The sequence below is a fragment of the Drosophila takahashii genome, chromosome X (assembly GCF_030179915.1).
Source record: "Drosophila takahashii strain IR98-3 E-12201 chromosome X, DtakHiC1v2, whole genome shotgun sequence".
NCBI lineage: Eukaryota > Metazoa > Arthropoda > Insecta > Diptera > Drosophilidae > Drosophila > Drosophila takahashii.
This window is the reverse complement of record NC_091683.1, coordinates 7,730,159-7,752,318: the sequence shown is the minus strand read 5'-3', so window position 1 is coordinate 7,752,318 and position 22,160 is coordinate 7,730,159. Positions and strand designations below refer to the sequence as shown.

The 22,160-nt window shown below is 47.0% G+C and overlaps 5 protein-coding genes across 7 annotated transcripts; 4 read left to right on the top strand and 1 right to left on the bottom strand.

The window, feature by feature from the left end:
* Nucleotides 1–510: 510 nt before the first annotated feature.
* Nucleotides 511–1,740, top strand: amx (TM2 domain-containing protein 3 almondex). Its single transcript, XM_017150610.3, has one exon. The coding sequence runs from the start codon at nt 599–601 to the stop codon at nt 1,457–1,459; it is 861 nt and encodes a 286-aa protein (XP_017006099.2). The 5' UTR covers nt 511–598; the 3' UTR covers nt 1,460–1,740.
* A 319-nt stretch (nt 1,741–2,059) lies between these two features.
* Larp7 (La related protein 7) lies at nt 2,060–4,185 on the bottom strand. Its single transcript, XM_017150647.3, has 2 exons — nt 3,851–4,185; nt 2,060–3,797 (listed from the first exon to the last, which is right to left on the bottom strand). The coding sequence occupies exons 1-2, from the start codon at nt 4,119–4,121 to the stop codon at nt 2,326–2,328; spliced, it is 1,743 nt and encodes a 580-aa protein (XP_017006136.2). The 5' UTR covers nt 4,122–4,185; the 3' UTR covers nt 2,060–2,325.
* Nucleotides 4,186–5,453: 1,268 nt separating this feature from the next.
* Nucleotides 5,454–13,294, top strand: mxc (multi sex combs). 2 transcript variants are annotated; one of them, XM_070218625.1, is made up of 8 exons: nt 5,454–5,806; nt 5,886–6,053; nt 6,113–6,287; nt 7,187–7,472; nt 7,533–8,441; nt 8,517–10,887; nt 11,600–12,209; nt 12,682–13,294. In XM_070218625.1, the coding sequence occupies exons 1-8, from the start codon at nt 5,761–5,763 to the stop codon at nt 12,836–12,838; spliced, it is 4,722 nt and encodes a 1,573-aa protein (XP_070074726.1). In that variant the 5' UTR covers nt 5,454–5,760; the 3' UTR covers nt 12,839–13,294. The 2 variants fall into 2 exon arrangements, with proteins under 2 accessions (XP_070074726.1, XP_017006120.2); XM_017150631.3 differs by having other exon boundaries at nt 7,533–10,887.
* Nucleotides 13,295–13,527: 233 nt separating this feature from the next.
* Ir8a (Ionotropic receptor 8a) lies at nt 13,528–17,924 on the top strand. Its single transcript, XM_017150618.2, has 5 exons — nt 13,528–13,597; nt 13,658–13,807; nt 14,537–14,922; nt 15,078–15,257; nt 15,882–17,924. The coding sequence occupies exons 1-5, from the start codon at nt 13,528–13,530 to the stop codon at nt 17,922–17,924; spliced, it is 2,829 nt and encodes a 942-aa protein (XP_017006107.2).
* Nucleotides 17,925–18,324: 400 nt separating this feature from the next.
* Nucleotides 18,325–22,159, top strand: LOC108063518 (protein GPR107). 2 transcript variants are annotated; one of them, XM_070218556.1, is made up of 8 exons: nt 18,325–18,675; nt 18,747–18,857; nt 18,915–19,060; nt 19,124–19,883; nt 19,945–20,078; nt 20,140–20,407; nt 20,861–21,487; nt 21,915–22,159. In XM_070218556.1, exons 1-7 carry the CDS (start codon nt 18,565–18,567, stop codon nt 21,446–21,448), a joined length of 2,118 nt encoding a protein of 705 aa, XP_070074657.1. In that variant the 5' UTR covers nt 18,325–18,564; the 3' UTR covers nt 21,449–21,487; nt 21,915–22,159. The 2 variants fall into 2 exon arrangements, with proteins under 2 accessions (XP_070074657.1, XP_017006127.2); XM_017150638.3 differs by having other exon boundaries at nt 20,861–22,159.
* Nucleotide 22,160: the final 1 nt, after the last annotated feature.

Genomic DNA, 22,160 nt, shown 5'->3' with positions numbered 1-22,160 from the left:
TTAAAAACTTGTTTCCTTTAATTATATCTACAAACTTAGATAGGAAAGCAGAGAAAAAATTTTTTTAGTGGCTGGGCGGCGAAAAAGAAAATGTTTAGTGGTTCAATCACACGAAGGACGCGAAGACCTGGAATGGCTTGACGAAGAGTATGTTGGAGATAATTTCAGCGTAGACGAACCGAATGTGTCATACCAAACTCCATTTATAAACAATATATAAGATTGGGTTGCATCTCAGTTTGAATCCATAGATTAAAACAAAAAAAATTTTATTCTTGGGATTACGTAATCATTGGGGGGGGGGGGTGGCTTTATTGAATGATTACGTTTGATCACCAGGGGGGGGAGGGGGTCAAAAATCACCAAAAACGTGATTACGTAATATATGGACAGCCCCTAAGCTAGCTTTATATAAATAAATATATTCGCAAATTCTTCAGTCTGGAACCTTAAACAAATATTTAATATTTAATTCCCTTCGCGGTTTTCGGTATTTTCGTGCCACGCGTGTACGGTCCTACACTGCCACCAGAACTCGGAGCACCCGCACCCATCGAAACCAAAATAACAATAACATACCGCTTTTCGTGGCCCAAAAATGAGGCTCCAACGGCAGTGCATTGTGGTCAACATGCGATCGGCCATCGTGCTCATCGCGATCTTCGTGCTGACGGGGATCAGGAACAGCGAGACGGCCAGCGGAGGCAACCAGATGGATTTGTCGGACGCGAAGGGCGACCACAAGGACAACAGCAATGCGAGCAATGGGAATCCCAACGAGAACGAGGTGTATGTGCCGCCAGTGGTGGTTAAAAGCAGTGGAGGAGGAGGCAGCGGAGGAGGCGGCGGAGCAACAGGTGGACTCCTGGACAACATCACCGCCTACAGCAGCAGCAGCAGCAATGGCAACAGCAACAACAACAACATGCTGTGCCCCTACGACAAGGAGACGCCCTGCGATCGCCTGCATTTCCCCTGCATTCGTTGCAACTACAACCACGGCTGCATTTACGGTCGGGATGTGAATGTCACCTGCGAGGTGATCCAGAATGTCCAGTGCCAAGGGGAGCGGCAGTTCCAGCGGCAGATGAACTGCCGCTACTGCTACCAAACGGAGATGTGGCAACAGAGCTGCGGCCAGCGTTCCAGCTGCAACTCCGCCTCGGATAAACCCTTCAGGACCAACTGCACGGTTCACCAGGATGTCCTCTGTCTGGGCAATCGATCCTTCACCCGCAATCTGCGCTGCAATTGGACGCAGGGCTATCGATGGAGCACTGCCCTCTTAATTAGCCTCACTCTCGGTGGCTTTGGGGCGGATCGCTTCTATTTGGGCCACTGGCAGGAGGGGATCGGCAAGCTGTTCAGCTTCGGCGGCCTCGGCGTGTGGACCATCATCGATGTCCTGCTCATTTCGATGCATTATCTAGGGCCAGCGGATGGTTCGCTGTATATATAAGCTGGGATTACTAGGATAACCAGGGAAAGGGAATCCACGGGGAAGACTGTAGGCCAAAAGTTTAGATCATAAGCTAAATGTTTCCATTACCATGTAAATAAATACGAGGGCATATTTAACCATTAAATAATATAGCAATTTTAACGAGAATTCTTCAATTAGAAGCTTGTACATAAATAATTGAAAAGTGTAATCTATTAAGAATATTATGTATTATCCATTGATCGTACCAATAAAAAGGCGAAAGAGATATTATAGCCATCTCTTTCTTATTCCTGTAAGATCTCTGTCTATATTTTTATAAAAAAATATATAAAGTATTGGAAATTAGTTGGTTTAATTCATTTTTAAAAATTAAATTCTCTTACAGACATTTTCTATTTTTTCTTCTATTATTAAATGTACTACTGCTACTTTTCTGTATTCTAATTGATAAGTATTGGTATTAATTAATTTTTCGCTTAAATCAGCCGATTTATTTATTAATTTTCCTCGGCAGTTGCTTTTAAAAATGAAATTCCTTTACAGACATTTTTCTTCTTTTTTTAAATGTTCTACTGCTACTTTTCTGTATTTTAAATGAAAAGTATTTTGAATAAGTTCGCTTAAATCAGCCTATTTATTTATTCATTTTTCTTGGCAGTTGCTTTTAAAAATTAAATTTTTTCACAGACATATTTCTTCTATTTTTATTTTTTCTGTAATTTAAAGTATTGGGAATAGGTTCGCATAAATCAGCCGATTTATTTTATCCTTTTTCTCTCCAGTTGCTTTTAAAAATAAAAATTACTTCACAGACATTTTTCTTCTATTTTTAAATGTACCAGTGCTTACTTAAATCTTCTGAAACCCCTTTGTAAACCCCCTCAATCCATGGCGGCCGCCTGCACATCATCATCCGCGTCATCGAACTTGATGTGCTTGGCCAGCAGCTTGGAGACCTTCTCGCGACCGCGTTTCTGCTGGACGCGCACCTTCTTCGAGAGCTTCGCCTCGCGATCCTGTTCGATTTTGCGCCAATAGAGCGTCTCTTGCTGGCCGGCCAGCACTTTGAGCTGCCGCTCGGCGCAGCTCACCTGGCGCACCAGTTCCTCGGCGGCGGCGGGCGTGGCCATGCGCAGCTGGGCCACCTGATCGCCCTCCCTGATGTCCACGTACTTGATGTCCGTATACTGACGCATGTCGGCCTTGAACTCCTTGACATTCGCGCAGGGTTCGAGGAGGCAGCACTCCACAATTAATCCCGGTTCGTATTTGAAGAGGGGCGTGCGTTCCTGCGAGGGCTCCTCGGATTTGGTGGACTCCACGCCGCCGGCGCCGTAGAAATTCATGTTCATCTTGTGCACTGCCTTGCGGCGCTTCGCAGGTACAGGAACTGCATCTCCGGCGGGTTCTCCGCCATCGCTTAGCACCTCCACACCCGATTCCTCCTCCTTAACCGCCTCGGGCAGCTGCGACGAGGGTTTGGGATGGTTTTGGTGGTGCAGCGGCTGCTGCTGCTGATGGGGATGCTGCTCCCGCCAGAGCTTCGCCTTGGCCTCGCTGATCAGGCGACGCTGCAGATTCAAGTACTTGTTGCGCAGACTGCTCCAGCTGGTCTTGGGCAGCACCTTGAGCTCCAGAGCGCTGGGTTCAATGTTCGGCTTGTCTACGATTGCCTTCTTCTTGCGTTTGCGTCGCCGCTTCTTGGTAGCCGCCTCGCCCTCTGTCTTTTCCTCCGCCTCCTCCGTTTCGCTGCCGGTTTCCTCCTCCGCCGTGGAGGCCTCGCTGGGCTGCTGCTCCTCCTGCAGCTTGAGGCGTTTCACCTCCTGCGGCTCCTCTTTCTCGGCAGCCTCCCTCTTAAGATTTCGCTTCAGCGGCTCCACGGTATCACTGGCCTCCTCCGGCGGCTGCTGCTCCTGCTGCTTTTGCTGCTGCTGGAAGGAACGCACGCTGGCCAGCTCTCCAGGATCGGTTTCCAGCGAAAGAACGCCCTGGATCTGAGCAAATGCCTTCACCGCCTTCTCCACGGAGCCGCTCTTCTCGAACTCGATGAAGGCGAACTCCTTGATCTTCCTGGTGCCCGGATAGTGGGGCAGGGAGACATAGGCCACCGGTCCGTAGCGGCTAAACACCTCCTTCAGCCAATCATGAGTGGCATTTGCGGGCAGGGCCTCCACATACAGGGTTTTATCGTTGACATCGCGATGATCGGGAAGCTTGGTGCGGCGGCGCACCTTCAGCTTGGTCTCGTCCAGCTCCAGGAGCTGCGAGTTGCTCAAAGCCTTGGCTATCTGCTCCGCATCCTGGGTGAGCGTCTTGATCTTGTTGAACGTGAGAAAGATCTCTAGGGGAACATCTAGAAAGGAAGCTTCGTAAGTGGAGGTTAAGTTATCCTGGCTTATTACTCACATGGATCCTGCTCCACGTAGCGCCGCAGGAAGCGATCCTTGCTCAGGTTGGCGTCCCCGAAGTAAAACTCCATTTGGCTGCGAATCGAGTTGAACAAATGGCGCTTCCTCTTGCGTCCTCCATCCTTTTTGGCCGGCGTTGCCTCCTCCGTCGCCGGTTCCTTGGCCTTTAGCTCGCCAGGATCGCTGGCTGCCGCCGGTTCAGACTTCTCCGCCGGCGTCACCGGCTCCTGGGACTCGCCCTTCTCCTTCTCGCTGCTTTTGGCGGCCATTTATAGCCGGAAAACCATTTAATTCTCGGGAATTACTTATTCCAATTCGGTTTTGCCTTTTCTGTCAGATGGCAACGCTGCGTAGCTGTAAATTTCAGGGATGTCAGGTATTTGCAACAAAAACCTATCGATAGTTTTGTGGGTTGCAGATATCGGCTTGAATATATTTTGTTTCATTTTGTATAAATGCTGTACAGAAAGTGTTATATAACTGTTATACATTTAATAACATTTTAGAACATAAAAAAGCATTCTATATTTCATTTTGATCAAACAAGCACAATTAAGTGTAAATTAAATATGAAATTAAATTATTACCAAAATCGGTTAAGTGTTTATAATGTAGAAAAAAATTATAAGGAAGTAGACATTTTGTTTTGTTTTGTATTCACTTGAAATATAAGTGTTTTTGAATTGCGTTAATTTATTTTTTTGTATTCACTTGAAATATCAGTGCCTTTCAATTGCATTTCCTTAAATGTCCAATAATCTCTAAAGGGGGATTCCCTAAACTGTTGAATTGCTGAATTGTTGAATTTTGGTCAGCTGTTAATCAGCTGTTCCATACAAAGTCAACTTTCAGAAATTTCAGCAATTCATCAGCCTCGGGGCTGCTGAAAATTTTGTTGAATTGCTGAAAAGCCAGAGTTGTCACCTTTTTTTAAAAGTCGTGGCAACTCTGTAACATTTTAGTATCACCAGTACGCATTATTTATTTTAAAATCAACTTAGAAAGCATATTTGTGGTTCTTTTTACCTTGGTAACACTTTTAGAGAGTAACTAGCAATAATAAATCAAATTTTACATGCTTTAAGTTCCGTGAAATTTTTCAACAAATAACAGCTGTTTGAAAATTCAACAGGAACCATTTTGGGTCGTTCCCTTAATTGCTGAAATTTTTTGTTGAATTTTCAACAATTCAGCAATTCAACAGTTTAGGGAATCCCCCTTAAATATTTTTTGTGTTTACTGAACTGAACTTTATTTTGTATTCTAATTTTAAATCGTTTTAAGTGTTCGACTATAATCTAAAATTTACAGGCGAACTTAAATTTAGCTATAGCTACGGGGCCTTAAGCTAAACAATTCCAGTTTTCATTCTTTTACTATAAATTTACAAGCAAAATTAGACTATCAATTAGGTAACAATAAATTTGTATACTTCAATTCGTTCTGTTATTAATTACAGGCTTAATCTCAATTTTATTATTTACGTTATTCTCTGAAAACTGTAATACCGCTTGATACCCGCGCACGACTATCGCATCCGCCTATCGATATTGCGGCGCTGCGGCAACCCTGCTGCGTTGTTTTGGCGGGCGGCAAAAAAAACACAGGATGCTATGCTAACCTATGTGTGTTTGTACAGTGCGCTGCTCACAATCGGCAACAACAAAACGAAAATAGTCGGCAAATAAGCAGGAAATTGTGTTAATGCTAGTGCAAACTAAACCACCGACCTTAAACCGATCGAATAGTAAGGGTTAAAGCCTGCGGCAGTGAAATATCGGGCCTTCAAATCGGGCAATAAAAACGCAAGAACGCGCAAGCGAAAAAAGCAAGAAAAACGAGGAAACAGACGACGCCGCCTGGTGGATTGGATGTGGTGATGCTCCGCTGAGCCGGGAGTGTCCAGCCATGGAGTCGATAGTCCTGCACTCGGATGTGGCGCGCCTGGTCCTGGGTAAGTTGCCCCCTTGGAGGTTCCCATTGGAATTCCATATTCCCGCAGCATATTCTTGATTTTTGGATTATATTTTCAGGCTACCTGGTCAACCAGAATCTCAAGAGGGCCGCCCACACCCTGTGCCGCACTTCGCCGCACCTGCGCCACGAGTTCCTGGCCCTCAAGCAGGGCCTCCAGACGCACAACTTCCTCAACGGCGGCCTGGAGGAGATCATCTGCGAGCATGTCAAGATCACCGGATTGGGTAGGATTAGGGGTTTCTTTTTAGAAAGGCTATATAACTGAATCTCCTCCCTTTTCCAGTTGCAGGCGCCGTGCAGAAGCTGCCGCTGGAGACGCGCCTGCAGCTGCAGCAACTGAAGCTCTCCGAACGAGTGGGCGAACTGATGGCCACCGGCGATGGGAGCAGCTGCACCCAAGGGAGCAGCACCCCCGGCGAGCCCAGCGTCGCACCGTCGCATCGCAAGAGGAGGCGCCTGTAAATATGCTTTCTATACCCTTGTCCGTTTGTCCGTTTCTAAGCAAACTAGTCTCTCAGTTTGAAAGCTATCGGAATGAAACTTTCCCAAAAGTCTTCTTTCTATTGCAGGTAGTATATAAGTCGGAATGAGACAGATCGGACAACTATATCTTATAGCTGCCATAGAAATAATCGGGAAAAAAATTATATCTTGGGTGTTTTTTAACATATAACATCCTTCTTTTGGAAATACCATTTTTTGTCTAATTCTGAATTTCGAATTAAATTTTATCAAAATCTTTCTACTATTTCATATAGTACCAATAGGAATAGCCTGAAAAATAATGGAACAAAAATTATAGCTTCGGTGTTTTTTAACATTTTACCTTCGTCTCTTAGGAATATTATTTTTTAAACAATTCTGAGTTTCGGATTAAATTTAAAAAAAAATCGGACAACTATATAATATAGCTTCCATAGAAATAATCGGGGAAAAAACGTAAAAAAATTATATCTTGGGTGTTTCTTAACATATAACCTCCTAGCTTTGGAAATACCATTTTTTATCTAATTCTGAATTTCGAATTAAATTGTGTCAAAATCAGACGACTATATTATATAGCTGCCATAGGAAAGATCGGAAAATGAATGGGAATATAATAGGATACAAATTATTGCCTCGTTGGCTTTTATTGTATTCCCTTCTACTTTGGGATACGACTCTTTTTAAATATTTCCGAATTTCGATTTTAATTCTATCAAAATCGGACGACTATATCATAAGTAAATAAGAAATAATAGGAAATGTAATACTTTTGCGATTGATAAATAATAGGAATGATTTGGAAGGGTATATAAGTTTTCCCCCTTTTATCTCACATTTCTCATGCTCAAACTTTCCACTTAATCCCCTATAGACGCACCCAGTCGCCCGTGAACAGCCTGTCCTCGCCTTCCTTCAGCAAGCGACCGCGTTTGCTGCCGCCGCACTTTTACTGCAGCGTCAGCCGCGACAAGATCAAGCAGAGCTTCCTGGGCAGTCAGGTGGGTCCAGAGGAAGCGGAGGAGGAGGAGGAGAGCACCACGGCCACCGACGACCTGGAGGAGGAGGAGGAGGAGCTGCCTGGGCCGCGCAACAATTCCACGCCGCGTCAGCCACAAACGGAGTCCAATCCCCTCGTGCTCACGCCGCAAAGCATGCCAGTATGTGATGAATCATCATTTATTTATTTGATTACTTAACTAAAACTCTATTTTAACCAGGAACTGGCCAGTGCGATCATCAAGAACCAGGACTTTCAGGCGACGCTGGTGAAAAACATAAACGTGGCCCTGCAGACGGTGACTGTGACGAATCCTTCGGTTAGCTGCGATGCGATGCTGGATGGCCTGGTGAAGAACATACTGGAGGCCACGGAGAAGGATCCCTCGTTCGATCGCATCATCCAGGAGGTGGTGATTGGCGATGAGCCGCAGGAAGCTCCTGCAGCAGCTCCTGTTATTCCCGCTGCTATTGCGGATCCCCCCGTGGATCCTGTAGATCCCGTGCCACCGCAAACGCCGCTCATCATTCGCACTGCCGTGGCGGCCAGCAATTCGGCGGCCAGCAATGCCGATCCCAACTTCTCCATCTCCAAGCTGATTGTGCTCAATTCGAACGAGAGTGTCCAGAAAATGGTGGCCAATATGGATACCTCGAATGTGAGCTTCACCAGCGACGGGCTGAATCTAAACTTTGCCGATCCCGCCTCCATGCTCTCGGATGCCGAGGCGGCGGCTGCCGGTCAGGTGTGCGTGGACGCCACCACCGGTCAGCTGACCTTTCCCATGTATCTCTCGAATGGTGGGTTGCTCTCGCACCTGCCCTTTCTGGTGAACAACGAGTGGGTGGCCCAGCAACTGGGTCCCGATGCCTTTGCCAATATGGATGACTCGCACATTGAGATCTCGCTGCCGGAACCGATTACTCTCTCGGCCAATCAGCTGCCCCCCAATTCGATTATTATCAACAGTGCTCAGAAACAGGCGGCGCCACCGATTCCCAGCTTGGAGCCTCCGGTGCAGTTGATCAAGGAGGCGGTTAAGCAGCAGGAGAAGCCCCCACCCGCTTCACTCGACTCTTCCCGACAAGTTATGGAGCGGGTGACGCCCTCGACGGCGGGAATAATCAATGTAAAGGCCTTCCGTAGCTTATCCACTCCCCGCAAGAGAACCTCGCATGTACGAACTTTAACTTTCTCGCCCAAGGTTTCTGCTCCAGCACCTGGTAGTTCCATCCTTCACCCCAATACGCCGCTCTCCACCCGGCGACCTGGTTTGCTGGCCAAAGCCAAGGAGAAGCCCATCATCAATCATGTGGAGATCATCCAGGCAGCCTGCGATCTCAGCAGCAACGAGGGATTAGGCGGTGTGCCGCCTTTATTTGCCATGGAGGAGTGCAGCAACCAGACGGTGATTAGGGCTAATCCTCCAGCTCCTCCGGCAGCTGCGACGCCCAAGCGAAAGCAGAAGCGCCAGGCGGCGGTGAAGGCGTGCAAAAGAATAATCTCGCAGGCGGAAACGGAATCGAAGGGGGATCAAAAGGATCAGGATGAGAAGAGTGCCTCCCACGACGACAGTGCAGAGGCGAGCAAAGAGAATCTCCAGGCGGAGAAGAAGGCGGAGGCGCCCAAAGAAACCATTGCTAGCGAGAGCGACATGGCCGCCTGGCAGCGCCAGTTGCATGGCTCCAATTCCGACTTGGAAAATAGGTTAAGAGAGATAAACTCCAAGCGGGAGGAGGTCAAGACCACCGGTGGTCGTGCGAGGCGTCCGAAAAAGAAGGAAACGCCCAATTCGGCATCGTCTAAGGCCAGAAAAGTCAAGACAAAGGCGACGGCGAAGCAGGAAACCAGCGAGAAGATCAACATCAAGATTATTACGCCACAAAAACCGAAGGCTATCAAAAAGAAGAAGCTGCCAGAGGCGCCCAAAGAGGAGATCATTGACGAGACCATCGAGGAAACCATAGACGAAACGAGAGAGGTGGAAGTGGAGGTGGAGCCACTGGTGCGTCCCAACATGGCCATGCTGCTGGATACGCCTTTCAAGGCTTCTCCCAAAGAAAAGGAAGAGGAGACTGCCGCAAAAGAAGCCGCTATTATTCCACCCACTCCTGGAATGGCCATACCACCGCCAATGGACACGCCATATGGCAAGCTGCCCAGCAGCAGTTTCCTTTTTGGCTCCGATACCAAGAGCATCATGGACACGCCCCAATTGAGCGCCATTACGCCCGGTTTCCGGCTGACCCCGTTTGGCCAGATGCCTGGCACTCCCGTGGGCAGTGCCGCCAAGACGGAATACTCATCGGGCAGCTCCTATTATCGTCCCGACGAGGCGGAGCACACGGATGCGAATGCGCAGTGCGCAATACAGCAGTGGGAGGAGCAGCAGGAGAAGAAGCAGCCAAAGGAGGGCTCTAAAAACAAGGAAGAGTTGGAGGAAGAGAAGAAAGAGCAGCATCCCGAGGATAATAAGGCCACGCCCAAGAGACCAGAGAGGCAGCTTTCACCAGAGGTGGAGAAACAACCTGTTGTCCTCTCCCTGGAACCCACCGTCCTCCGCCGCGTGCGTTCCTTCGGCAGCGAGGCGGTGGACAGTGCCGAATCCGCGGCAGCCGGCTCCTTTACCTCCTCCGACCTGCCGCACTACAAACTGCTGCCCGGCCTGCCCGAGGCCATCATCGAGGGCTCCAGCAGTTCCAGCAGCTCCTCGGCCACCAGCTCCTCCTCCTCCTCGAGTTCGAGCTCCAGTTCATCGAGTAGCAGTAGCTCCTCCTCCTCGCAAAGTTCTCACAGCGAAAGGGAAGACAACGATAAGGAGGAGGAGCAGGAAGCAAATGCCCAGGAGCAGCTCAACATCGACAACCTTTCGAACATCAGCAGCACGGAGGATGAGGAGTGGCTGAAGGCAGCCGGCTCCCAGGATGCCGCACTGCCCATGGACAGCCAACCTGGGCAATTGGTTAGCCAGGATGGCGAGGTGCGCTATCCCATACGCAATTGGCTGACGCCCAGCAAGGAGCAGGCAGCCCAGGAGGCGAATATCAGTGGGGAAGCTCCTCCAGCAGATCCTCCTGCTGCTCCAGCTCCTCCACCTCCCTCTGCCATCCAACGCCAGCAGCTGGACGAGAAGCGCCAGCGTGTCATGGCCAAGTGCAAGCAGCAATCCCAACCGATCAGGAGCCAAAGCAAAAAGACTGCCGCCAAGAAGCTAACGGCCATGCGTGAAACGGCCAAGTTGGCCAATCCCACGGCCCACAAGTCGCCTAAAAAGCGCGAGCATGTGGAGCCGCTCAAGACCAAGGCGGCCAAGAAGATGATAGATCCACCAGAGGCGCCGCCAATCGATCCGCCAGCCAGCAAACTGGATCCCGCCCTGCTCATCGCCCTCAATTTGTCGGCCAAAAAGCAGGAGCCATCCGGCAACAAACCAAAGCCGCCGATTAGCCGGGCAGCGGTGGAGATTGCCGCCCAACCGGCGCCGGGAAAACAACGTGGACGTCCCAAGAGGCCGCTCAACGGAGAGCCGCCCAAGATCTCTATGCGTCGATCCTCGCGACTGATTGACAATAAAAGTGAGTAGAGTAAAAGGGTGAGATCTCAGAAACCACAAAAGCTAGAAGGTTGAGATTTTCCACATATATTCTTGGGCTTCCTAGGCAGAGCAAGTTTATTTCAGCCGGGCGCCACGCCCCCTCTAACGCCCACAATCGCCCACAAACGGCGCCTTTAAAGATTTCCCAGAAGTATAAATGCAATTTTGTTGTGTATCTTTATACCTATCGAAATGTAGAACACATTTTTCAAATCGCACCATTCACTAAAAAGTTATGCGCAATCAAAATTGTATATATCCATCTCCCTCGCACTTCCTTTAGTCGAGTGACGGGTATTAGATAGTCGAGTATAGTGTTCTCTCTTGTTTTTTAAATATTACCTTCCACTCTTGGGAATATTATTTTTTAAATATTTATGAATTTCATATAAAATTTAGAAAAATCGGAACATGATATAGTGTATAGGAACGGTCAGAAATTTAAATGCAAATTTATAGGAATAAAATGATTGCTTCGTTGGTTTTTATTGTATTCTCTTCTACTCTGGAATATGACTCTTTTTAAATATTTCCGAATTTCAATTTTAATTTTATTAAAATTGAACATATAGTAGTTCATTTAGCTGCCATAGGGTCAATCGGAAAATTAATGAGAAATAATAGGAAATTGAACCATTTTGCGATTTGTAAATTAATAGAAATTATTATTAATTATTATTTTACCCAATTAGCTCCTGCTCCGCTGGAGGAGGCACCCAAAGCTGCCCAGGGCAATTCCAAAAAGCCTGTGAAAAAGCGCGCCGAGGCCAGGGTGCCCATGCCCATGGTGGCCGAGGCGGAATCCACGCAGAGCACACCGCTGCAGAAACCACAAGACGACAAGCAGATGCCAGCCAAAGCGGAACCAGATGAAGGCAGCGATTACGAGCAGGACATTTGCCCGAGCAGCAGCCAGGAGCGCTGCACTTTCAGCTACTCTTATGCGGACAACGGACCCAAATCCAGCAATCCCATGATGCGCCAGCCGCTGAGCTTCTTTCGCAACTATCAGATGCGCATGATGACCGACGACGAGCAGGTGCACACGATGCGCATCGCCGACGAACAGTTGATGCAGCTCGGCCAGCAAATGGCCAGTGTGATACGGAATATACCCAAGAAGCGGATACGCCGCCTGACCAGCAATAGTGGAGCAGCTGCAATGGGAGGAAGTGCAACGGAAACGGAAGTTACCGCCGCCGCTGGAGGAGAACAGCCATCGGCCACTTCGACGCCGCTGGCGGAGAAGCCGCCGTCCAGGAGCGAACCGCAGGATGAAGACGATCTGGAGGTGGCCACCATGTAAGTGGTGACTAGATAATAGAGCCCTGAATTATTTTAAATTGTTTCTTTTATGCGAGTGAATTAATTAGAATTTTGAGTCTAATAGAATTGAATGAATTTGAATTTTGAGTTTAATAGAATTGAATGAATGAATTGCATGAATTCCGAAATAATTCAAACGACAATTTCTTTTAAATAAGAAAGGGCCATCATTTTGTGATTAAATCTGCATGAATTTTATTTTCTAAGCAGTTAACATTGATTTGTTAAAAATGTTCACTTTTTGTTCTTAAAAAATTCTTAAAAATTCTTCATTCATTAATTTTGAAATGAATTAGAAAAACATTAAATGTATTTCACATAGAATTGAATTAAACAAATCATAAATTTCATGGCATACTATGATAAAACAAAAATTGAATGATTCACGCAGGGCTCTACTAGCTAACTAGTTTTGAACATTTATTAATTATCCTCATCATTTCCACAGCAATTCAGCTCCTTTAGCAGCGAGCAGCAGCAGCGGTGGTGCAGATGGAGATGGAGAAACCGGAGAAACCCCGGAGAACTCTGCCCAGCAGAAGGAGCCGCACAGCGTGGAGATCGAGGACATCGAGTCGATACTGTCGCACCTTCACGGCACCTGATTCCATCATCGTTTCAACGTTAAAACCTAAAGCTAGGCAATCACAATCACCCTAGTTAAGTGTAGAAAAAAGAAGCAGTCTTGAAGTGAATTTAACCTACTACCTTGGGCCCAAGTTATTATTATTCGGCCCCAGGGATCGTTATTATTAAAGTATTTATTTTCGCTGTAAGTTGAGACGGAGCAGCACAACCTGCTCACAACACAACATTCACAAGAATATCCCCGAAGGAATCACTAATTTATGTTTCATTATCCGCATTCTTATCTAATATATAAATATATATATAGAAATATATAGCGCTGTATATTGATAGCCAGTTGATTTAATTGTTAAGAGTCGTTTTTTTTTTTATTTGCTATTATTAGTATTACTTAGGCCCCGACCGAACAAAAATTTATGATTTGATTTTGTACTCCAACGGATAAAGAGAATATAAGGAAATAACCAAGCCAATCCGTCGGGTGATTTGATTTGACTTTCTGTGGGAATGGAGGTCTCTCAGCTGTCATTTCCATCTGCTGAAATATGCATATTGCATATTGCATATTGCCCAATGATGAGCACCGCACGCAACCTATAATTGGGCATAATTGGAGGGCAATTGAGGCGCTGGTTCGGTTTGCGACACCGCCAGGACGCGAATCACTTTAAATCCCGGCGAGAAGTCTGTGCAATCGGTTGGAGCCATGGAGCTGCTACTAATGGTAATGGTTCATCTGTTATTTCTACCGGCCAACGCAGAGGTTCTCAAGCTGAGTGGGTGTTCTTGGAAATTCGTCTCGATTGAAGAGTTAAATTTCTGATTACTCCTGACAGCCTTTTGGATCGAGCCCGTTCAGCGGGCGGACTTCGATGCGGACATGGTGGTGGTTCTCAAGGAACTGGAGGCCCTTCGTCTGGATGTTAGGATCGCCGACACGTCCTTGACCCTGACCCGCTCGGAAGATGGTTTGGACATGCAGAGGTGTAAGTTAATTGGAATTGATGGTATTCTCGAATTTTGGTTCAGCATTGTAAACCTTTCTTTTTAAATTGGATTACAAAAATATAAAGTCTTTTTGGTTAAAAATATTTTTGTAGATTGATATGATATGATGGTCATTTTGATAGTACTTATTTGATAAAAATTCTATCTTCATATAGCTCATATTCTTTAATCTTGGTTCTACATTGTAAACCTTTCTTTAGTCTAATACCTAAAAAATGTGCTTATTGGATTATGGATTATATGAAGTCATTCTTGTTAAAAATATTTTTCTAGATTGATATTATATGATGATCATTTTGATGATATTTGGTATTAATTCTATCTTGATATGGCCCATATTCTTGAATCTTGGTTTTACATTGTAAACCTTTCTTTAATCTAATATCTCAAAAAATGTGCTTATTGGATTAAAAAAATATGACATTCTTCTTAAAAATTTTTTTCTATATTGATAAATCTATCTTCTTCTATCTATCTTCCTATGCCCCATGTATCATATCATATAAAAATAGTTTTCTAGATTGATATTATATGATGGTCATTTTGATGATATTTGGTATAAATTCTATCTTAATATGGCCCATATATTATATCATATCATATCATTTAAAAATATTTTTCTAGATTGATAAGATATAATGATCATTTTGATGAAATTTGGTATCAGTTCATTTCATATCATATCTTCTCAATTTTAACTTTCGTAGTCTGTGAAATCCTATCGAGTGTCGGCACCAGCGCCGTAATCGACCTGACCTACCGCCACTGGGAGGAGGGCTACGACCTGGTCCGCTCCCTGGGCATCGGCTACGTGCGTCTGGAGCGGCTGATGCGACCCTTCCTGGACATGTTCGGGGACTTTATGCGCCAGAAGCGGGCCAATAACGTGGCCATGGTCTTCATGAATGCCCGCGACACCGGCGAGGCCATGCAGCAGATGCTCATTGGCTATCCCTTCCGCACGATCATCCTGGACGCCAGTCAGACCGATCCCGGCCAGAATTTCCTCGATCGCATCCGCTCGCTGCGCCCGCCGCCCACTTATGTGGCCTTATTCGCCCGGGCGGCCGCCATGAACGGACTTTTTGACAAGGTGGGTCAACATTTAAATAACCAGAAGATTTTAAAAAGATCTCCATAAAAATTCTAGTTTATAATTATTATTATTTTTGAACTATGACGGAATATAGCTCGGTTTATAGTGGTTCCCCCAAAGATTTGTAACCTCTTTCTTCCCCTAAATGGCAGGTCCAAAAGGCTGGACTCTTCCAGCGTCCGTTGGAGTGGCACTTCGTGTTCCTGGACACTCGGGATCGGGTATTCAAGTACCGCCGGCAGGCGGAACTGTGCACCCGGTTCACATTGAGTCCTCGGGCAATCTGCCGGTCAATGCCCATGCCGGATCTTTATTGCGGAAGTGGATTCACGGTGAGAGAAGTTAATAGTTTACAAATTTCGATTTTAAATAGCTTATAACGATGTGGTGATAATATTTCATCGAATTTTTTTTTATGGAAAATTAGAATCTGATGTTTTGGTAAAAATTTGAATTTTTTCTGTTTGTTTTTTGGCTATAGCTTGGCCAAAAATGGCCCTACACCAAAAATGAATACTGTTTTGAACAGATAACTAAATAATAAAAACATTCATAAAACTTCCCTGGTGATCCTGCAAAAATAAAATTTTCCCCAATTTTCAATTTTTTTGTAAGGGGGTACCTCATGATTTTTTACGAAAAATGGCAAAAAAATAAAATCTTTAGGTTTGAATGCCAATCAATAGGAAATTTAATAACGAGTTCAGAATGGTATGACAATCCATATTTGAAACAGTATTTCCATTGTTTGGGGCCGCATATCAAGCTAAAATTGATATTACATACATAATTTTGGGTGTATAAAACAGAATATTTTGAAGAAACTGTTCTTAAATCCTAAAAAGACACTACATTTTATAGAAAAGGTTCTGGGATTTAAAATAAATAAATATTACACCATAACATTTGCACCCCTTATCCATCCGCTAATTAATCCTGATTCCAATCCCCTCCAGATCCAGCGCGCCATGCTGCTGAATGTGCTGCGCAGCCTGATAAACGCGGCGCAGGTGAGTCCCCTGTATCCATCGGGCATTTACCAGGACTGCAATGCCACCGCCATGTCCTCCTCCTCGGAGGTATCTGGGGATGATCTCCCCGATGACGACCACAACTGGCTGGACATGGTGCACTGGAGCAACTTCCTGGCCTACGCCTCGCCGCCGCCGCGCGTCCAGGATCAATCCGGTAGCCCCCTGCCCGGCTTGACCTTCGCGGTGAACATCTCGGCCGGCTACTGGAGCTCCGAGCACGAGGCCAAAACGGATCTGGCCGCCTGGTCGTCGGTGGCCGAGATGCGGCTCCTCAACGAGACAATCAGTCCCGCGCGTCGCTTCTTTCGCATCGGCACAGCCGAGAGCATTCCGTGGAGCTATTTGCGTCGCAACGAGCGAACCGGTGAGCTGCTCCGCGATCGCAGTGGTTCGCCCATCTGGGAGGGCTACTGCATTGACTTTATCGTGCGACTCTCACAGAAGCTCAACTTTGAGTACGAAATTCTGGCGCCCGCTGTGGGGCATATGGGCGAGGTGAACGAACGCGGCGAATGGGATGGCGTGGTGGGTGATTTGATTCGTGGTGAGACTGATTTCGCCATTGCCGCGTTGAAGATGTATTCGGAAAGGGAGGAGGTGATAGATTTTCTACCTCCTTACTACGAACAAACGGGCATTTCGATTGCTATTAGGAAACCTGTGCGTCGGACTTCGCTATTCAAATTCATGACCGTTCTGCGCGTGGAGGTCTGGCTGAGCATCGTGGCGGCGCTGGTGGGCACGGCCATAATGATCTGGTTCATGGACAAGTACTCGCCGTACAGCTCGCGGAACAATCGGGCTGCTTATCCGTATGCCTGCCGGGAGTTTACTTTGCGGGAGAGCTTTTGGTTTGCCCTCACCTCGTTTACTCCACAGGGCGGCGGCGAGGCACCCAAGGCGATTTCGGGTAGGATGTTGGTGGCTGCTTACTGGCTGTTCGTAGTCCTCATGCTGGCCACTTTTACCGCCAATCTGGCCGCCTTTCTCACCGTGGAACGCATGCAGACGCCTGTTCAGTCACTGGAGCAGCTGGCCCGCCAGTCGAGGATCAACTACACCGTGGTCAGAGATTCCGATACCCATCAGTATTTCGTGAATATGAAGTTCGCCGAGGATACGCTGTACCGGATGTGGAAGGAGCTGGCTTTGAATGCCAGCAAGGACTTTAAGAAGTTTCGCATCTGGGATTATCCTATTAAGGAGCAATATGGACACATCCTGCTGGCCATCAACAGTTCGCAACCGGTGGCGGATGCCCGGGAGGGATTCGCCAATGTGGATGCCCACGAGAATGCCGACTATGCGTTTATCCATGACTCGGCGGAGATCAAGTACGAGATCACGAGGAACTGTAATCTCACCGAGGTGGGCGAGGTGTTTGCCGAGCAACCATATGCCGTGGCCGTTCAGCAGGGCAGCCATTTGGGCGACGAACTGAGCTATGCCATCCTCGAACTGCAGAAGGATCGGTTCTTCGAGGAGCTGAAGGCCAAGTACTGGAACCAGTCGAATCTGCACAACTGTCCGCTGTCCGAGGACCAGGAGGGCATCACTTTGGAGAGTCTGGGCGGCGTCTTCATCGCCACCCTCTTCGGACTCATCCTGGCCATGATGACGCTCGGCATGGAGGTGATGTACTACAAGAAGAAGCAGCGGAGCACGCTGCAGATCACCCAGGTGCGTCCGGTGGATGAGTCTGGCGATTCCTCGACTGCTCCGCCCACCGCCAGCAGTACGACAAAGCAGGCGTGGCACATGCCCAATCCGGAGGAGCAGAAGGAGAAGGAGCAGAAGGATAAGCAGGTGTCGCCACCGCCCTCCTTCGAGGCGGCCACCTTTCGGGGCAAGAAACTGCCCGCCCGGATCACCCTGGGCGATGGCAAGTTCAAGCCGCGGCAGGGACTATACGCGCGGAAGAACCTCGGTGCCACCGACTCCTCCCAAGGGGGCTACATGGAGTAAATAAAAAGCTATATATTTTGAATTTTTTTCTCCAGCACCTAGTCTTTAGAAATTTGAATATTCATCAATAAAGCAAGCGAGAACTTAAAAGTTTCATTTGAAGAAAACTCAAAATTGTATTTTCTTGGCTAGAAAACTTTATGTTTAAAAGGTGAGCATTCCCAAAATTTCCACTAATAACTTAAATTAGTACCTAAAGAAATTAATTTAATAAAAATATGACGAATTTCGTGTAAATTACTATCCCATCTTTATAAATTCAAAAGGGATTTTGAAATGTAACGGAATTAGGGGATTCCCCAAAGGATTTTTATCGAACACAGGGCCGGTTGCCGTTTTCTAGCTGCTAGCCTACGGCCACACTGGCCTTGAAATTATCGATAACTATTGAGTTAATGTTATCGGTGTTTCTCCACCTCTAATTCCAGACGAGAGAATTTTCCCCCCGAGCGAAAAAGGAAAAGTCTTTGCTGTTTTATCAAGGTGAGAGGTGTGAATAATAGCGACTGTGACGGCGGTCGCGGCAAATCGATTGCCGCTTTTCGAACGCACAGCTCCGCGGCGGAATTTTCCTGCGGAATCGAGGAATCGAGGGGTTCAAGTGCCACGCAGAGGAAAACTCGGGGAAAACTAGGGAAAAATGCGTGCTCCCGGCGGGGATGTTAAATCAATAGTGGTGCTGGCGGCACTGGCGGCGCTCCTCGTTGCCCCGCTAGCGGTTCTGGGGAGAAAGCATCACCTGGAAGTTCGGGTGAGTAGAAAAAGAGGAGCAACTGCCTCCTGGGCAACCAACTGACCAACTAACCACCGGTTCATCCACAGAATGACCAACGCCAGTACATCGCACTCAGCACCTTTGGCTTCTACACCAACGGCCATTTGGATGTGCAGCTCAGCAAGCTGACGATCGACGAGGAGCAGCCCACTGATTTGGTAGGTTATTCACTAATCCTTTTATCCAATGATCTCACTATTTTCCCTGACTTACAGCTGGGCCTCTCGCTGGACAAGACCACCATTGACCAGCTGAATCCCTACCTGGACTCGCATCAGAACAAATGCATTCTGGAGGAGTCGCCCAAGTCGCAGATCAGCGGTCCCATTCTATTTTTCGTTTTGGACCTCAAGGAGCTCAAGTAAGCGGGCTTTTTCATTGGTAATCCCCAAGATCCAATTAATTTGAGTCTCCCTTTGCGCAGAGTGCGCATCAAGTGCTCCCCCGAGTGGGCCAACATGCACATCTACAACCAAATCCCCTCCAGAACCAAGCGCAACTCGCGCATGGCCAAGATCAGCGATTCGGTGCTCTTCCGCACCACTCGCGATGTCCAGCAACCGTACTCCGCCGAGGGTCCCGACGATTCCATGGAGGATCCTTTGGATCCGGAGCCACCGTCTGAAATTAAATCCTCTTCGCCCGCTGCGGTGGCCGGTAAAATTGAGCTGCCCAAGGAGGAGGCTCCTCAGGCTGCCAATCTGAATGCTTCTGCCAAGCCGGAGGTGCCGGCTGCCGATAAGAATGAAGGGGAGCCTGAAGAGGTGCCCGTTAAAAAGGAGGAGGTGCCCGTTAAACCAGCGGAGGAAGCCCCAGCAAAACCAGCAGCCGTTGAAGCGCCCAAAGTGGCTGCCCCACCACCACCACCAGCTGCTCCCGTTCAAGATGACACGCCGCCAGTGGAGAACAAAAATGAGGATACCGATTCGAATCCCGGCAATCCCTTTCCCCACGACGATGACTCCTCGTCGGATGATCTGTATGCAGCCGGCTCCTTCAAGCAGTCGCAGGAGGATCTGTGCAAGGACTCGACCATGCCGCTGGTCAGGGAGACCATCAACAATGTGAACTACTACAGCTTCAACTTCTCCATGCTGGTGGCCACGCCCCGCGACGAGGGCCTCTACAATTTGTACTTTCACGCCTGTCCCAACTATCACAGCTCTAAGATAATGTCGTTTAATGTGAGTAGCATCAAAAGAATCGAATGAAAAGCTGTAACTAATGTTTTATCTGGTTTTCCAGGTGGACATCGAGGAGAACAACAATGGCAACTATCTGTCGGCCGGCGAGATGCCTCTGCCTGCTTTGTACTTCATGATGAGCCTGCTCTTCTTCCTCTCCGGCCTCTTCTGGGTGTTTATATTGAAAAAGAGCAAGTGAGTGATCCTCAGTCTTTATGATTTATGTAACTAACAATTGGGCATCTTCTTATAACAGGCACACTGTGTACAAAATCCACTACCTGATGGCCGTGCTGGTGTTCCTCAAGTCGCTCTCCCTGATGTTCCACTCGATCAACTACCATTTCATCGAGAAGCGCGGCGAGCACGTGGAGACCTGGGCCATCCTCTACTACATTGCCCACCTGCTCAAGGGCGCCGTGCTCTTCATCACCATCGTGCTGATCGGCACCGGCTGGACCTTCATCAAGCACATTCTCTCCGACAAGGACAAGAAGATTTTCATGATTGTCATCCCGCTGCAGGTGAAGTTTAAGCTTTTTCCATTCGTTATCAGTAATTATTGTGAGCAACCTATGACTAATTTGTCACGTTCATGGTGAATCAAGACGTAGATTCTTAGTAAGAATTGATTCTTCAAAATACAAATTTACATGTTTTTAACATGTGTGTTAAATTCCGAAACCTGGTATTTAACACACATGTTAAAAACATGTAAAATTGTATTTTACACTGTGAGCAAAGTTTTTGACATGTGTGTTAAACACAAAAGTGTTAAAATGTGAAAAAATAATTGTTAGCACACACAGCTCAATTGTGTTTTTTACACAATGTGTTATTAACACGACGTGTTCTTGCGTTTTTAACACAAACCAGGCTCTAATTCTTACGCATACGAAAAGCAAAGTTTAAGCATAAAAGGAATACTCTTTTTCTATGTATTTTTTTATAATTTCTCTCTCATTTTCGCCCTGCAGGTTCTGGCCAACGTGGCCCAGATCATCACGGATGAATCGGACCAGAGCGACGCCGAGTTCCGCACCTGGCACAACATCTTCTTCTTCGTTGATCTGCTCTGCTGCGGCGCTATCCTGTTCCCAATTGTCTGGTCCATCCGCCACCTGCACGAGGCCTCCGCAACGGACGGCAAGGCGGCCATCAATCTGCGCAAGCTGAAGCTTTTCCGCCAGTTCTACATCATGATCGTGTGCTACATCTACTTCACGCGCATCATCGTCGACCTGCTGCAGATGACCGTGGTGTTCCAGTACGCCTGGCTGGACGAGATGTTCCGCGAGATGGCCACCTACGTGTTCTTCGTGCTGACGGGCTACAAATTCCGACCGGTCTCCTCGCATCCCTACTTCACCGTGCCGGACGAGGACGAGGACGACGACGAGGTGGAGGTGCTCACCGAATCCGGGCTCACGGAGACGGTTCATCGGGTGAAGGCGCTGAATCGGAACCACGGCAGCGGCTCCGGCGGCATCACCATCATCGAGGGCAACGACGACGAGCGCGAGAATCTGATTGCCAAGCGGGAGTCGAGCCATGAGTACGATTAGGAAGTCAAGCGAACTGCATCACCCATATTCCCTGCATTAGTCGGTAGTCTGTAGTTCTACCCAGGGTTCGGAAATTGACACACATGTTAAAAACATGAAAAATTGTATTTTACAGTGTGAGCAAAATTTTTGACATGTGTGTCAAATACAAAAGCGTTCAAATGTGTTTTTTACACTCTGTGTTTTTAACACGACGTGTTTTTTACACACTGTGTTTGTTAAAAACAAATTACATTTCACAGACATTACGAGTCGAAGTCGTGTTAATAACACATCGTGTAAATAACACAAATGACATGTGTGTGTTATTTATGTTTCTCACATATGTAGGATACAATTTTTTACACACAAGTCAATAATTTTTTTTTGACCTTAACACTTTGACATTTATCATGTATTTTAAAGTGTGTGCTATTTTCCGAACCCTGATTCTACCCCTACTTTAATATATATGTTTTATGTTCAGAGAGTATCTTGCGGATAGTCAAATCAAAAGCTAAGAAATGCGTTGGCCATGGAGGGGTTAATCTCGTCCTCCACCTCCTCCTCGTCCAGCCGCCAGCCAAGGAGCCCTTGTAAATAATTAATACATAATTAATGGAACGCTTGTGACACCCAGGCCCTTTCCTTGGTTTAAGATATACATATAAATAAATACACTTGTGTAGTTACGTATAATTTTATGAATATAACAAAGCTTTAATATGTAAAC